This window comes from Colletotrichum tamarilloi, assembly GCF_030869305.1.
Source record: "Colletotrichum tamarilloi strain Tom-12 chromosome Unknown Scaffold_78.1, whole genome shotgun sequence".
NCBI classification, from domain to species: domain Eukaryota; kingdom Fungi; phylum Ascomycota; class Sordariomycetes; order Glomerellales; family Glomerellaceae; genus Colletotrichum; species Colletotrichum tamarilloi.
The window spans coordinates 33578-50193 of record NW_026849461.1 but is presented as its reverse complement, the minus strand read 5'-3'; the positions used below and the strand labels follow the sequence as shown (position 1 = coordinate 50193).

General features: G+C 54.4%; 5 protein-coding genes across 5 annotated transcripts, besides 1 other annotated feature; 3 read left to right on the top strand and 2 right to left on the bottom strand.

Annotated features, from left to right (window-relative positions):
* The first annotated feature begins 853 nt into the window (after positions 1–853).
* Positions 854–919: a sequence feature (Short protein (CTAM01_12521, KAK1485453.1) was converted to a misc_feature.).
* Positions 920–1763: 844 nt separating this feature from the next.
* Positions 1764–5472, bottom strand: CTAM01_12520 (uncharacterized protein; the record flags this gene model as incomplete). The annotated part of the gene is made up of 2 exons (XM_060528526.1): positions 1764–1942; positions 1998–5472. 2 exons carry the CDS (start codon positions 5470–5472, stop codon positions 1764–1766), a joined length of 3654 nt encoding a protein of 1217 aa, XP_060376801.1.
* A 1824-nt stretch (positions 5473–7296) lies between these two features.
* CTAM01_12519 (uncharacterized protein) lies at positions 7297–8942 on the top strand (the record flags this gene model as incomplete). The annotated part of the gene is made up of 2 exons (XM_060528525.1): positions 7297–7885; positions 7978–8942. The coding sequence occupies 2 exons, from the start codon at positions 7297–7299 to the stop codon at positions 8940–8942; spliced, it is 1554 nt and encodes a 517-aa protein (XP_060376800.1).
* Positions 8943–9926: 984 nt separating this feature from the next.
* Positions 9927–10097, top strand: CTAM01_12518 (uncharacterized protein; the record flags this gene model as incomplete). Its single annotated transcript, XM_060528524.1, has 1 exon — positions 9927–10097. A coding segment is annotated over one exon (171 nt), but the record flags the coding sequence as incomplete, so codon positions are not given.
* Positions 10098–10872: 775 nt separating this feature from the next.
* Positions 10873–12946, top strand: CTAM01_12517 (malic enzyme; the record flags this gene model as incomplete). The annotated part of the gene is made up of 5 exons (XM_060528523.1): positions 10873–11178; positions 11237–11339; positions 11510–11823; positions 11924–12108; positions 12166–12946. The coding sequence occupies 5 exons, from the start codon at positions 10873–10875 to the stop codon at positions 12944–12946; spliced, it is 1689 nt and encodes a 562-aa protein (XP_060376798.1).
* A 1072-nt stretch (positions 12947–14018) lies between these two features.
* On the bottom strand, positions 14019–15736 carry CTAM01_12516 (carboxylesterase; the record flags this gene model as incomplete). The annotated part of the gene is made up of 2 exons (XM_060528522.1): positions 14019–15053; positions 15122–15736. 2 exons carry the CDS (start codon positions 15734–15736, stop codon positions 14019–14021), a joined length of 1650 nt encoding a protein of 549 aa, XP_060376797.1.
* Between the last annotated feature and the right edge of the window lie 880 nt (positions 15737–16616).

Sequence of the window (16616 nt, the reverse complement as noted above, 5' to 3'; positions counted from 1 at the left end):
CTTATAATGCAAAATCTCTGTAGATTAGAATTGCCGAAGATGACCGACGAGATGACCTCTGGAAGACACTAGAGTCTCAGTGTACTCCCACAGGCTTAGATACATACAGCTGCGTTGGACGGGTTGCATAGTTGCATGGAATGCGAATGCAAGGCTGAGTTCTCTTGGACGGGAAGGAGGTAGCTAAGGCTATATCTGATCCAATGAAAGTAGCCGATAGAGGCAGCACGGCCTTGGGGCGTGTAGAAATTGCAGTGAAGGTTGACAAGCTATGATGCAAGTATGAATTGGCTCATGTGATTTGTTTTTGCTAGTCCACGCTTGAAGCTGGAGTTGCCTGGCCCCACCTTCCAGATAATCAGCGATGAAGATGTTCACATGTGCAGAGCAGAGGAGGGAACGGTTGTCTCGAGCTCCGTTGCCTTGCTGCTCTCGCAACCGCATATCACGGACGCGTCGGCAATACGAGTTTTAGGGGCCATCGGAAGTGGCTCAAGATGAAGGTTATGGGCGGAATAGAGAAATTCTACGATACTATGACCACTGACAAACGTGGTGGCCGGCTTGCCAAAGACAGGTGAAGGACATGTCGAGCGAGGTTAGATTGTCAATTGCACCTACGGCGTAAGGCACTCACTTGTGAAGTTTCGATTTTTAGTTTCGGAAAACATGGCGATGGAGGCATTTTGGTCCCTAGGAGATGGGGAGATGCTCAAGATATGACAAGCGACACATCGAGCGAAATACTCACTGAGTTGTACTCCTGCATGGTCAGGATAGCTTCAACGAAGAGGTAAACAAGCAAGTTCAAGAATAGCAGAGACAATTCTTCGTATCACATCAAGAACGTCGTATGTGTATGGCATCAACGTCAATTTCATCAGAGAGTATCGACTCCATCCTTCCACCGCCATCGTAGCAGAAGACAAACCCCACTTATCCATCACCAACCCATGTCCTAGGGCGTCTCAACGAGATCCTTCAAGCAGGAAATCAGAGCCAAATTCCCTCATCCATGAACCGCCCAGATATGCGAAAGCTCTTTCTCCTTCCCCAAGGCTGAGGCCAGACAGTCCACGACTTGACTCTCCACTTGCATTGACGCGCCACCTCCGAAAGACCACTCACTTCAGCGAGCGGGTGCCAAATCGACGAAATTTCGTATTCGTCGCCTGAAATCAAGAAAAGTTTGGCGCAAATACATAAGAGCCGAGAAAGAAAGATTGGATAAAAAGAAAAAGTGACGAAGACAGCGGCACTGTAAATGTCCTCAGTCGATTATGGGAGCTGAGGCCAATATACCGTTCTGTCAATCCATCAATGCAAAGATCCATACGCTCTCTCCTCCTTTTTGGTTTCCAACACTCGAATCGAAAATGGGAAAAAGTCGGATGCCCTCGCTTCCCGATGCTGATGTAAGAGAGATCATCTCCCAAGGTGCCTCTCCCGATATGTGTACTCGAACAAGAAAACTGAATTAGGTGTGTATCGGCGTGCGGGGCTTTTGCGTATTCGTGTGCCCGAACCCGTCCACTGCCATCCGGATGCGACTTTCGTCATGCGAATGGGTATACAATGCTGATCGTAGAAGACTGGAAAATAGTTGCTTTGAGAAGCACATGATGCTGGTAATGATATTCGTGGGTCTCGTGACCTTTTGCGGTTGTGTTTTTTCAATGTGATCCGTATGGGTCATCATCCTGCTCTGCATGGTAATCAAACGTGCCGTTCTTAACGGACGTGTGTAGTTGTGTCTGGATTCGTTACTGTCCCTGTCCCATGGGGAAAGGTGCCGGTTGTGCAGATTGCTGGAGTTGCATGGCCTTCTGCTGAGCGATTCGGGCCGCATCAGCTTCGGCCGCGGCAGCTGCTGCCTTTTTCGCAGCGAGAGTAGCCTTTCTTTTGTTGACAGCGCCCTGCATGCTGCCATTAAGCCATCGTTCTAGAGAAATTGTTAGTGGAATGTAAAATCAGTGATGGGGTTGCGTAAAGCGTACTTTTCATCGAGGCCGACATCTTCTCCGACTTGGTCATGGTCGAGTAATCCTTCTCCTCCCCTTCAGCCTGGCTAGGCGGGGCCGATGACTTGGCCGAGGTGGGTGCAGACATTGGCGCTGGCCGAGGGGTCGACAGGTTGTACTCGCTGACGTCCGTAGATGTTTGGCGCGGCGAGGCTGGGGGCTTGATGGTCCATCTGGAGCCATTGTTAATCAGCTTGAATGACACCATCATCCGGGGCTGAGGGGACTCGGCTGCATCGAGAGTCGCGGTGAAACGGTGTATATCAGCGAGAATATGCTCGCCCAGTGTCTCTTTGGGTGCGAGCTCCGGTGCGCTTTGCTTTCTGTTGATGCGAATGATGCGAGCCTTCTTAGGCTGGGGTTCGGCCTCCACTTCTTCCTCGTCGACTTCCTCCTCGTCCTGCCAATTTCGCTGTCGCTTCTTCTGACGCAGTCCGTAGGTAGATCCGGCGTCCGAGATAGTGGCCATCGATGATGCCGAGGTAGGGCGAGATTCGTCGGTTGTTTCGGGTGCAACAACAGCAACATGGCCGTTGCTCTTTCGCTGCGCTGCGCGACCTCTCTTGGGGGTCGGCTTCTCGGGCTCCTCTGGCTCTTCCTCGACAATGGCGGCCGACTTTGGTTGTCTGCCACGCTTGCGCTTGGGAGGCTGTACCTGCTCTGGCTCCGGCGGCGGGGCGATGGCCTCTTCTTCGGGAGCAGGCGAATTCGGCTCCGAGACCACCACGGCAGACTTCCTACCCCTCGGCCCTCTCTTCTTGGGGCCGGGCTTGGCAGGTGAAACTGTTTGCGGCTCGGGCTCAGGCTCCTCTTCGGGATCTTGAGCTGAAGCCGCCTTTTCTGCGGCGGCAGCCCTACCGCGCTTCTTCGGGCCCGGCTTGTTGCTTCCCGGAGTTGCTGCACGGTGGTCGTCCTGTAAGACGCCGTCAAACAACTTCGGGGGGTTGCGAGTTCTCTTGCCAGAGACGATGACTCCGTCGCCCTCGGCAGCCTTGGCGCTTGCTTGCGGCTGGCTTCGGAGTTGGCGGACACCTTCGCCTCCACCACCCTTCTGAGCGCCGGGATCTTGGTTGCCCACTTTGTTGGGGTGAGGATCGTACTCAAAGTGATACGTGGCGGCCATGATTCTGTCTTGCAAGCGTTGCTCGAGAATTCCGGCGTCTTTCTCCTTGATCGTGGCTCGGGAGCCCTGCACCTCAAACTCCTTTTCGATGTATGAGTCTACCTTGGCAAAGGCGTTCAAGTCGGCAGTCTTCTTTTCGTAGGCGGCATCCTGAATGGCGCGACGCTGGGCATTTTCTTGATCATCTACGACCCTGCTGCACTCTTTGTACTCCTCTTGATAGGCAAGGAGGCACTCATTGGCCTGAGCCAGAAGGTCCCAGAGCTCCTCTTGGGGGAGGTCCTCGGAGTCCTTTAGGAAGGCTAGAAATTCGGCAGGATCCCTAAGCTTTTTGAACCTGTACTGTTTTCTGAAGCGTTGCTTCGGCATCAAAGCTGGTGTGCTGGTCCCAGTCGCGGCTGAGGGCACAACAGGCGACCCTTGGCGGGGCGTAAGTGCGGGAGTCGGGGCAGCCGAGTTGTAAGCGGACCCTTGGGAAAGTTGCTGGCCTTGGCTGTCGGGTGCGAGATCCTCATCGTGATCGGCGTCCCGCTCAGTGTCGTCAACTTCGCCGTCTGCATCGGCATTGGCACCGTCTTCTGCGTCTGCTTCAGCACCCTGGCCATGTGTGTTCGCATTGGCATTCTCGGGCGTCTCGTCAGCGATCTCTCGCTCGCCGGAAGTTTCAGCGGCGTCGGCATTTGAGGTGGGCGCAGATGCCTCGACAGCGACCGGGTAGATGGAGTGGGTGACATATTCGCCATCAACGTAAGGTGTAAGGTGGGACCACGGATAGCGCTTCTTTTTCGCCTCAGGAGCGGCGGGTTGGGGTGGCGGGGATGCTGCTTTGGGTTCGGGAACAGCAACGGGTTCAGGAGCAGCAACATCGTCCTGCATTTCTGCATCGGGTTCCTCTGCAACGTCAACGTCCATCTCGTCATGAGGCCGGGACAAGTCCTCGGACTGAGTCGTGAATGATATAGAGACGTCGACATCTTGTGAAGGGGCGGTGGGCTGTGTATTTAACGGCTCCTCTTGAGGCGGAAGCTTCTTTTCGGTCGCTTCGATATGACCATTTACCTTTGTGTCTTCTGTTGACACATCGGCGATAGACTCTCGTGGTTCTTCAGTCGGCTGTGCGACGTTGACATGGTCGATGTTGTTGGTGGCGTTGAAAATCTGAGCAACGGCTGGTGCGGAATTTTCCTGAGTACCGGAGACAACAGCAGAGTCGGCGTTGACTGCCGGCTCAGCCATCTCCGGCAGAGCCGTTCTCTGCGGTAAACTTTCAGTAGGCCGCACGGGAGAACTGGCCTCTCTCTTGGGCTGGATAGAATAATCTTCGACGAAGTCGCCATGATGAACTGTTGTCGCCCCGGTGTCTGGGTGCGGGCCAGTGTTTCCGATAATGGTGACTTGATTGACGCGGATGGGCTGAGGGTGAGCGATGATAGGGCCCGCTACCTCATCCGCGGCGGTAACAATGTCGCCGGGAACGGTTTGTGCTTGGCTCTGGCTCAATTGACTCTCATCCTGCTTGATGATCTGATGGCCAATGGGAGATGCCAGTTGAAGTATTACCTGAGTCTTGCGTTGGATGGGCGACGAGAGCTGGTCATGGTTTTGTGGAAGGGAGGCGTGACCGGAAATGTCCTTGTCATTGTCATCATGGTCAGATGCATCATCAGAGCTGATGAGGTCAGAAGAATCGCCCACCACTTCAATAGTATCCTTGACAATATCCTCGTCTGATTGCTGAGAGTAGAAGGATTGTTGTTCGACGACGTTCTTCCGGGCCGGAGTCCGACGACGAGCGGCGGTAATACTGGCGACGGAAAATTCTCTCGAGTTGGCGCGGCGCTTTTGTGCTGTGGGCGTGTAGTACTCCTCGTCGACGACTTCACTGTCAGCCCGCTTCTTACGGGTAGCAGTGCGAGGCGCCGGGATTGCAATCTCGGGCAGCTCATCCTCAAAGTCTGCGGCGGAGTAGTCGATTTTCGCACGCTTTCTCAAAGTGTGAGGGCCCTTGCGGTAGGTCTCGTCTTCTTCATCTGCGGGCCCGTCAAAGCCGCTGGTGCGAGATCTCTTTCTAAGAGCCTTGCCAGGGCCAGGACCGGATCCGCCCGTACTGGGAGATGAGCGGACACTGAAGGGGTTATTCATGGGAATGGGCTTCGCGTTGCGGCGATTTTGAGGTGCCGTCTGAGGAGTGCGAGAGGCAGCAATGGGAGGAGAGCGCGTCATGATGCTCGAGTTTGACTCGCCGCCTGCGCTGGTATCAGACTGGATGCTGGAAGTGGGAAGAGTTTTCCGGCGATTCGGACGGCCACCGCGAGAGCGCTGGTCCATAGCTGTCAGAGCAGCGGTTGTGTGATGGTGCAGTCCAAGTAAGAACAGGTGAAGAGGTGACCTGGCTTACGGAGACGGATGTGTAGATGATTTGGGGGTAGAAGGGGAGCCGCAATAAGATGGCGGAGAAAGCCGAGAAGTCATTCAATGAGACGGGAGACGACTACTCTGAATATTGATGTGATGTGAATGAAGAGCTAATGAACCCTTGTCTCGTCGTAGATTTAACGGATGGCAGTAAGAGGCTGTCGGTAGGGGGAGGGAGGTTGAATGTGAAGGTGCTGGCGAAAAAAACCGGGTTTGATGCAAGTAAGTGGTGATGTGGTGGTTTGACTTGACTTGGACCACCCGACTGAGAGCTGAGAGTGAGAGCCAAAGGTTGTGTGAGTGGTGAGTGGTGAGTGTGAGTGAGCGAGACCGAAAGAGACCTGAGCTGAGAGAAACGGGCCTTGCTGTTGCCAATACCAAATAAGACGTCAAATTTGAGAGCAGACAGGACGGGTCTGCGCGATAGCTAGAGCAAACAAAAATACGCTCTGGAGAAAGCTAAAGAGCCAAAGAAAATAGCGACGATATTTTCAAGAGGGCAAAGAAGTCGTGAGGGTAAGATATCTGAGGTGGAAAAGGTGGTGATTTGTGCTGTTGGTGGCCCCTTCCTGTCTTGTTGCTGAGATGGCTCCTTCCCGTCTTCACTTTGACTTGCATTTCTCAATTTTGCCTTGCCAGCCGGGGCCCTGTCCACGTCTGCGTCCACACACGTCCACCTGTTGCTCTTGCTGGCCTGGCTCAGGCTGGCTGCCACTTCCTTCCGTTCCGTTACTGGCTGGCAGGGGCCGGGAGAGAGAAAGGGAAGGCACGACTGGGCCCCTTTGGAACGCTCCTGCACTGGCATTGGCTGTTAGTCCTTCCGAGCCAGCCACGCCTGGACCACAAGGCAATGGGAAGGAAGGAAGGAAGGAAGAAAAACCGGTACGTGGGTACAAGGGCCCAAGGGGGAAGGGACTCGGGAATGGGATACGTACCTACCTCTGGCTGACTTGCACCCCAAGTTCCCGTCTCGTCAAGCATCCCAGGACCTATGACGGGAGCTGGAAGAAATCCCTTTAGTGGCCCGACCTCCCTAAAGCTTGTCACTATGGGCGAACCTACAGCAGGCTCACCCCTATAGCCACTGATCAAGACCCCTAAAAGCCCGCTGTAAGCCTTGACAGACCAAGAACGAGAGAACCCAGCCCGGCCAGATGGCGACTTCAGACGGGGACCCACAAGACACGCTTTTTTCATTTCCGACTGGGGATGGGCGTTCACTCAGGGCCAATGAGATGACACGCTTCTCGTCCACTCCGGATACGGACTAGCGCATTCCTTCTCTCCGCTTGATGCATGTCCCGTCCCTGGTGAATGTGATGCATGTCTCCAGCAGCTGTCGCCAATGTGTGTGGTGCTGTGCGGCGTGCCTGCGCTGGTGCATCAGACTCCCCCGTTTGGTTCACAGTCGGAGAACATGAGGTGAATGTTCAACTGCATCTTGGTCAACATCAATAACCGCCCGTCATCATTCGAGCAGTGAGCTGGTGTCTCTCCGTTACACCCACCAATATCGCCTTGATCGCTTCGGCCTGGCCCGTCGGACTCAGAACCCCACGCTATAATCATTGCTCCTTCCATTCGAGCTGTTGTTTCACGGTGTCCTGATACCTAGCGCCGCCTGACTAAGCTTGCCGAGCATCCCTTTTGTAGCTACCTAACCGCCCTCAAAGTGTTGCACCTTGTAGCTAGTGACGTCTGCCCCGCAACATCACCAACACCACAATCCCGCCCAACATGGCTTCCAAGAAGACAAAGCCCGCCGCTGCTGGCGACGACATTGACGACCTCTTTGATGGAATTGGCGACAATGTTGCCCCCCCTAAGAAGTCGCTCGAGAAGAAGCCCAAGCCTACCACCGCCGCCTCCAAGGCTATGGCCGATAACGACATCCTGGCCGAGCTCGAAAAGGACCTCGAGCAACCCTCCCGTCCGCATACGCCGCGTCTTAAGGAGACGGCAGCGAAGGGAATCCCCAAACGCTCTGCGACCCCCACCACCGACGACAAGTCGACTGCCCCCCGCAAGTCTACCGACAGCGCACGATCTCTCCGCGCGAGCTTCACCCCCAGTGCCACAAGCTCCGACCTGCAAGAACCCGAGAAGAGGCCTGCTGAACAGCTTGCCACTGCCTCCTCATCAGCTGCTTCTCCCGAAGCCGCGCCCGCTGCGGCTGCTGGAGGTGGTTGGTGGGGTGGCATCTTCAACACGGCCACTGCCGCCATGAAGCAGGCCGAGGCTGCTGTGAAGGAGATTCAGAAGAACGAGGAAGCCAAGAAATGGGCCGAACAAGTCCGTGGAAACGTTGGTGGCCTCAGGGCTCTTGGTAAGTTCACAAGCTGGTTTTGCCATCTCCTAAACGCAACCCACGCGCGTTGGTATAGAGGGGACAAGTAGGTTTTAACACTACCTTTACAGGAGACAACCTTCGCCAGCAAGCTCTTCCGACATTCACGAATATCCTCCACACCATTGCCCCTCCCATCAGCTCTCACGAGAGACTCCTCATTCACATCGCCCACGATATGGTCGGGTACCCTTCCCTCGATCCATTGATCTACGGCACCTTCTCCCGCGTCATGTCCCAGGTGGAGGGCGGCGAGTTGATGGTCATTCAGCGAGGCCAAGAAACCCACAGCCGCAGATACTCCAATGACAGTGGCGCGGGCTGGAGGGACGGTCCTTGGTGGAGACAATCCGACTCCCCGCGTGACCTGGGTCTGATCAAGGGTCTGACCGAGGGCACCAAGCTCTGCCGTGCTGGAGCCGAGGGTTACGCCAGCGAGTACTTTGCAGCCCACGGCGGTGTTGAGCAGGCTCGGCTACGTGCGACTGAGCCGGTGAGCGAAGACAACCCGGTCCGCAGCTCCGACCTCTTCCTTGCCATCCAGGCTGTGGGTACCACAGCCGACTCGGGTCTCTTTGCCAGTACGTCGGCTGTGGAGAAGGAGAAGGAGACTTCGGCCGTGGCCGAACAGGATGAGGCAGATGAGATGGTTTGCTTCGCCGTCTTCTGCCTCGACCCCGTCCACGAGATTGAGTACTCGGCCATCAGCCAGTCCATCCCGGCCAAGTGGATCCGCTGGTTGGACGCCGCCAACCCGCTGACTCCTGCCAGCGGTGATGATGGCCAGGAGGGCTCTCTGGGTCAATCCATCCCGGATGAGATTCGAGAAATTGTCGAGGGCGGTGGTGTCGACCCCCGCGAGTGGGTCGCCGAGTGGATCGAAGAGCTGTTGAGTCTGGCTGTGGGTGTCGTGGCACAGAGGTATGTTGCCAGAAGAATGGGTGTTGGTGAGGGAGGCATTGGAAAGGGCAAGAGGCGCATGGACGAACTCGTTCAGGATGGTGGTGGCGAGGCTGCCCGGGCTGGTCTCATCTAAGCCAGCATCGGATAGCAGTGACTGTATGAATTTATCTAGGTGTTCGGGTATACCGTTTTCTTTATCAACATTATTGAACAATCATTATCATTATACGAATGGCACCACTAGTGTTCACGTTCTTGCCTCTTTGTGTGCCGAATGCTTGAATCGTACGCCAAATGTGTTCTTGGGTCACCAACAGCTCGACGTCAATATCTGCTTCAATGTGGCGTATGGTTGATGGCCATCGGATAAAACCATTGATGAGAAAGCCAATAGATGTATATGTTCATTTGCAACGCTGTAGCCTCATGATAGAACGTGCTAAGCTCAGACACCTAAGATAGTCGCACTGTCGACACCGCGTTGACTCCTGACATTGTTGAAATGACTCCTATACAATACTTGGCAACCAGCATCATATACATTGGCCAATAGAATCTCATTTTGCTTCAGTCAAAGTATTGAAGTCTATGGCTTTGAAGTTGGTCACCAAGACCGACTTACACGGGCGCGGAACGCACCAGCCGGCACCAGCTGCTCTATGAGCTTGGCACCTCCCCCGAGTCCCCACATCGGATTCTCTCACGGGTGCGTATTACATAATCTAAAAGCTGCAACGTAAGATTTGAGAAGAAAATTTCCTTCCCTCCGTATCCTTCACTTGATCAAACTCACCGGCCGAACACCACATTTTGCAAAGACAGGCAGCGCAACAAAAGCAAACGGCTCAAGTGAGTCATACAGGGATGGTCTCGAACTTCTACGAGAATGGGCATTATGTTTTGCCTCCCTGTGCTCTGTTGCGGTGTCCATCGCGTCAAAGCATGAAAGTGGTGTGAAGCCAAACGAAACAGGAAGGATAGCTTTAATCATCCTTGCCTACCTTACAGCAGCGTCTACCCAGTCACTTGAATTATTCACGAGTCTTTGCTTCGGCGAGGGTCTCCTTCTTGTGCCGCGTTTTGCGGTACACTCTGGAGAGGACTGGAAATACACTTTTTGAGCGGTGAAAATCGAGGGGTGAAGGGGCGTTTACGTCTTTTTTCCTCTCGATTTTTACCGAGCTGCAAGAAAAACAGGACCATCATAGTCCATGCCCATCTTTTTTCCTACATGGGCGAGGCTCCAGGCGTACCGACAGATTTTGTTGTGACTGTTTGTTTTGCATGATTTGAATTGAGAGCATTGCCGGTTCAAAGTGCTACTTGCCATCCGCGTCCATGTTGCCCAAATGACTTGGATGGCTCCAAAGTGCTGAATGTCCCAGCAAAGTACCTGCTCCACACCCTCAATCAAGCCTCTCAGTCAACAAGACGAGCTCATCAGTGCATTCCTAACGTTGGCAAGAATCATGGATTCGAGCCAAAAGGTCACATTCACACCGGCCGAGTCCCGGTCGTCTCCGGTGTTTTCCTCCACCCTTTCGGGCCACCGACATGCAATGGAAGTTGCACCTCCCCCACCTCACGCACTTACTCAAGTTGCTGTCACCATTCACCACAAAGAAAGGCCTGACGTCACCTGGCAGTCAGCGCTCACAAACGGCAGGACGGCAACGCCATCAAGCCGCTCTTTCCTCTCCTCCTCTGAGATACCTCGATACCTCACGTTACCCCCCTTTTTCCCGAACGTGAGGTACGTAGCTGTTCTTTAGCGTTTCTGTGCCAAGGAAAATGTACATATTGAAATCCAAAGTGGACGGCGACGTCGACATCTTATCACGACTTCCCGTCTCTGCTGCTTGCATGTGCTTCTCATCAGACCATCTCGACTCCCACTTAAACACACTCATAAGCCTGACTGTGCAAAGCTCCAGGTCTGTGTTCTACGTATTTTTACCCTCACTCGAGTTCATCATCATTCGATGCCACCCAGAATCATCGTGAACCCTCTTCGGAATATCATCACCACCCGCCGCTCCCGTTTACCCCGTCTATCTCACACCATGGCTCCCACCAAGGACCGCAAGGAGTCCAAGTTCTCCCATCTGCCTCTGAGCACCAGCGGCCCCATCAGCTGCGCCGTCACGGGCAGCGCGCTGCTCAATACACCTTATCTCAACAAGGGAACAGCCTTCCCTGATGACGAGCGCCGCGAGTTCAACCTGACCGGTCTGCTTCCCCAGAGCATTCATTCCCTCGAACAGCAGCTGCACCGCGCCTATGAGCAGTACAAAAGCCGCCAAGATGACCTGGCCAAGAATACCTTTTTGACGTCGCTGAAGGAGCAGAATGAGGTCTTGTACTATCGGGTATGTATTTGAATGTTACCAGATGTTGAAGCATAAGTGATCTGAGACTGGTGCGTAGTTGTTACAAGAGCATCTTCCGGAAATGTTCAGCATCGTGTACACGCCAACCGAGGGAGATGCGATTCAGAACTTTTCGAGACTGTTCAGAAGACCTGACGGCTGTTTTTTGAACATTAATGATGTAGATCGGGTCTATCACGACCTCGCCCAATGGGGGCGACCAGAGGATATCGACTACATTGTGGTTACCGGCATGTACCCCGTCCCCGCCTATGCCACCTTGTCTTCCGAATCTGTTATGCCCGAATGATCCGCTGACTAGCTACACCAGATGGTGAAGAGATCCTGGGTATCGGAGACCAGGGTGTCGGTGGTGTTTTGATCTCCGTGGCGAAGCTCGTCCTCACAACCCTGTGCGCTGGTGTTCATCCCAATCGAACACTGCCTGTGGTGCTCGACTGCGGCACTGATAACGAGGAGCTCTTGAACGATGATCTGTATCTGGGACTCAGACAGAAGCGTGTGCGGGGACACAAGTATGATCGCTTCGTTGACGAGTTCGTCAAGGCTGCCAGGAGGCTGTATCCTCGCGCTTACATCCACTTCGAGGACTTTGGTCTCACCAATGGCAAGTATGGTGGTTCTGTTTGGATGGGGGCCCCTGCTGATATGCGATGGAATACTAGCCAGAAGAATTTTGGATCAATACCGCCCCCATATCCCGTGCTTTAATGACGATGTGCAGGGAACGGGATGCGTAACTTTGGCGGCAATCACGGCTGCTCTACACGTCAGTAAGCAGAAGCTCACTGACCTGCGCCTGGTCATCTTTGGTGCTGGCTCAGCTGGTGTCGGAATTGCGGACCAGGTCAGAGACGCCATTGCCGCCGAAGGAAACATGAGTAAGGAGGATGCTTCCAAGCAGATCTGGTGCGTATATACCCGCAAACCTTACAAACTGCACCATTCCGGCTAATAGAGACACAGGTTGATCGACAAGCCCGGTCTCTTGACCACAGATAGCGAGGTATCCGCAGCCCAAAAGGGCTTCGCCAAGGACCCTTCAGACTGGAAGGACAAGGACGCGTCTCTCCTTTCGGTCATTCAGAGTGTCAAGCCCAATGTCCTCATCGGGACTTCGACCAAGCCCAAGGCTTTTACGGAAGAAATCGTCCGTGCCATGGCAGACGGCGTTGAGCGGCCCATCATCCTCCCTCTCTCCAACCCAACTCGTCTCCATGAGGCCGTGCCAGAGGACATCTACAAATGGACCGACGGCAAGGCTCTCGTCGCGACAGGTTCCCCTTTCAAACCGGTCAAGGGCCCCTGGGGCGAAGGCGGGAAAGAGATTGAGATCGAAGTCGCGGAGTGCAACAACTCTGTCGTCTTCCCGGGCATCGGCCTCGGCTCCGTGCTTTGCCGGGCGAGCCTGGTGACGGACAAGATGCTCGTTGCGGCTGTGGAGGGCGTCGCGTCACTCAGCCCCGCACTCAAAGACCAGACGGCGCCGCTGCTGCCGGGTGTAGATGTCGTCAGGGACGTCAGTGTGAGGGTCGCGCGGGCGGTGATCAAGGCGGCCGTCAAGGAGGGCGTGGCGACGGAGGAGGGGATCCCGGAGGGGGACGAGGACTTGGACGAGTGGATCCGGGAGCAGATGTGGTCGCCCGAGTATCGCCCGCTCAAGCTCGTTGAATACAGTGAGGCGAGTCGGGAGGCCAAGGGTGAGATGAAGATTGCTGGGAGCTTTAGCAGAGTTGGGAGCTGGTAGATACCGTCATTCAGTTCACGCGTGAGTGTCCGAAGACGGCAAAAGGCAAAAGTACATGCAACACCGGGCATTCGCCGGTCGTCTCCGACCCGACTACTACTCCGGCCCTCACTGGTTTATCGATGGGAGAGCGGACGGGATCCCGAGTTCTCCAGTGGGTGTGGTCGCATGTGTTATCTTGCCGGAGTGGTGATGGTCAACTTGGGTGGAGGTTGGTGGTGAGGCTCTGGAGAAGGGCCTGCAGCCTCATTGGGGTCATTTGAGGAACGGACGCAGAACAACTATTTTTTAATACTGAGTTAGATACTAGATAATTGCCTGAACAGATTTATGTAGAAAACCGCGCGGAATTATGTTGTGGTGTTGTTTGGTGAATTAACTTGGTCTTTTATTCTTGCTTTTCAAATGCGTACAAAGTGGCGATGATTGCGTTTATTCTCAGGACTCAAAACAACGGTATACCATGTTCCCCATCCGGCATGGGAAGAAAAAGTATCTAACTGAGACAATCATCTAGCCATGCTTTCATCTGAACTCTGTTAATACCTGATAAGCTCCATCGCTAGGACTTTCCGTTAAAGTTCACATCTAATAGCAATGTGAGGTAGTGAGATAGGGGAAGGCCGTTCCCACGATAGCAACACGACGAAGAAGCCTACGGATCAATAGTATCAAGCACCCCAACGGATATTCCGACTCGGTATATATTTATGCCACATGGACCTATAGATTGACCTTAACTCATGCTCCTAGTCTGCGTTACAGGGTATTCGAGCGCCACTCAATGGTCTTGATCCAGTCTCAATTTTCGAGTCAGCTCTCCAGCCACGCCTCAGTAAACAAAGACTCATGAGCTCAATCAATAGTCTCGGCCTTGTCCAATTACATGTGCGAGATTGGTGATTGCGAAGTATCAGTATCGGTCTCGGCTTTGAGTAAGAAGCTCTTGTGCCGTGAGTACCTAGACTCTCAACAGTTGTGGTCATACATCAACACCAGGAAATTGAAAGGCTGGCTCATGGAGTATTTATCGTCAAGGCTTTTACTTTTTTATTTCTACTCAACGACGCACTCATTGCTGCGACACATCAACCTTTGTCCACCAAAACTCCGACTCCTTCCTCGCCCAAGTATCGGCACACAACCGCGCCGGAACCCCCGCCTCGCCCCCAATAAGCTCCTTATTCTCCTCCGCAAACACCAACGCCTTGGGATCCTCCGCCACGTACCGCTCCCACGTGGGCCTCTCCGGCGCGCTCTCGCCCCGCACGGCATTCGGATCGCCCGCCACGATGAAGCTGGCGAGGTACGCGTTCAGCGTCAAGCACAGCTCCTTTTGCGTCGGCGAGATTTTTGTTTTCGCGGGCTCGCAAGCCTCGTAGTACATGTTCTCGCCGTGGCGCGCGCGGTCGAGGAGGGAGCTCTCGAGGCCCCATTGGTAGAGGTAGACGGGGAGCGCCGGGTCCGCGCGGGAGGCGAGGTCGGCTGTTTGGCGGACGGGCGCGACGTAGGCGTATTGGCCGTAGGCGATTTCGAGGCGGCGGTATTGCGCACCTGTGCCGTCGAGGGATTCCTTGTAGGGTGAGGTTGGGATGGTGAGGGGATCCGGGTAGAGTTTGTCAATGGTCTCGACGTCCTCTTTGGAGAGCAGGGGAAGCAGGTCGGCAAAGAAGGAGGTGAATTCGTCAGATTTGGAAACCTTTTTGGAGATGTAGATGGAGCCTTCGTTGCGGTTGAAGCCCGTCATGATGGGGACTTTGCGCCACTTGTTGAGGCGCCAGGATTCCATTGGCGGGCGGGGGATGATGTCGCCGTCGACGACGGGCTGGAAGGCCCAGCGGAGGGACGGGTTATACTTGTCAAAGACTGCGATTTGGGCCTTTTGGACGACCTCGGTGGGCGCGGCGCGGAGGTAGGCGAAGGTCTCGGCGGCGGAGAGGTCTGGCGGGCAGCCTGTCTCTGCGAGGAAGTCTGCGAACTGGGCTTCGTGAATGGGGGCGCTGTAGGGGCGGACTGCGCGGGATGTTGGGGCGCCGGACTCGAGGATGACTTTGTGGAAGAGGGGTGGGTTGTATTGGCCTTCGTCGTTGATGAGGATGTGGCCGATCTGGGATTGTTTGTCAGACTTGAGTCTTCCCTTTCATGGTAGAAAGGAAGGTCACTGTGAGGACTTACAGAGTGTGCTCCGGCGGAGATGCCAAAGAGGGTGACGTTGTTGGGGTCTCCGCCGAATGCCGTGATGTTGTCGCGAACCCACTCGAGGAGAATGAGTTGATCTTTCAAACCGAGATTCACAGAACCCTCCTCGAAACTCTTAGTGGATGGCAGGAAACCGAGAGCTCCGATTCGATAGTTGAAGGAAACTGCAATAAAAGCCTGTCCCGAGTTGGCCAGGAACGAAGCCGTGTTGTGCATCATGGCGGTGCCTCTGTTAAATGCGCCGCCATGGATGTACACGGCAACGGGCAGTAGTGTCTCATTTTGAGACGACGAGACGGGCCGGAAGACGTTGGCGGTTAAGCAGTCCTCGCTGTACTCAAACGCTGGACCGCCTGGGAAGAGTTGCTTACCCGGTGCGACGGGACCCCATTTCGAGGCGTCGATTTCCTTTGTTGAGGGTTGGACTTTGACCGGTGCGCGGAACCTGCGATCTCCTGTTGGCGGGAGCGCATACGGAATACCCTTGAAGGCTTCGACTGGCCGGGGGAGACTGTCTGACACGACTGTGCCGATGACGGTTCCCTGGGTGAGTTTCACTGAGGGACGGGCATCTTGGATTGTTGAATCCATTGTGAATGTCTCTTGGAGTTTTGATTCTGTCTTGACGGTGTGTAGAGACAAGTGATTGAGTTGAGTTTAGTTGAAGTGTCTCAAGCCGCAGTTCACAACTCACAACCGGGGTGCATCCCACGAAGCTCTTATCGATAATCGGCGGTTGCTCGTACCGGCTTCCCGATGAGTTGCAGTTGACTTTAACACACCCTCTTTCTCGGACAAGGTCCGGATAGTGAATGACCTGACTAGTAATACTCCGTAGTTATCGAATGGTGCTTGGCGCCGTGGCGGGAAAGGCTTGATTAGGCGTTAAATGATTGTGAGAACGACTCAAAGAGGCTATTGATACCGGGGCTTTCCCGCGGGGACGAAACGGCCGATTTCGGCGAGACGTGCTTTCGGACGCAGATCTGGGCGCCGGACTCCCCCTTTCGACTTTCGACAAGTTGAATAGAGTCAACAAATGTCCCCCGTTCCCGGCTTATCAGCCCCCGTCCGACTTGTGCTATCGGACGGGCCCCGACTCATGGGACCCCCCCGGCACGACTTCCCCGCGATAGCCAACTGCCATTGTTTCCTTGTGTACCCAGCTAAGTTCCCAGTCTTGCGGATAACGTCGCCCGTAAAATGTGGTTCTATATGGATCTGGGTTCAGATAAGACGTCCCATTGACGGACTCCTGGGCCTCCGCGTTATCATACCTATCTACCTAGTTGTTTACCCCGGACTGGGTAGCGTGGCGTGGTCAGGGTTGTCGAGATAATGACCAATTGGCAATGAGACATTAAAGGAGTTATCCCTCTCGTCAGAGAGACGGGAAACCCTTGGAAAAGTAGTAGGGAGGCTTCATCTTTGAATCTCCTTCTTCTCAGGATCACCACCCTCACCTTGTTTA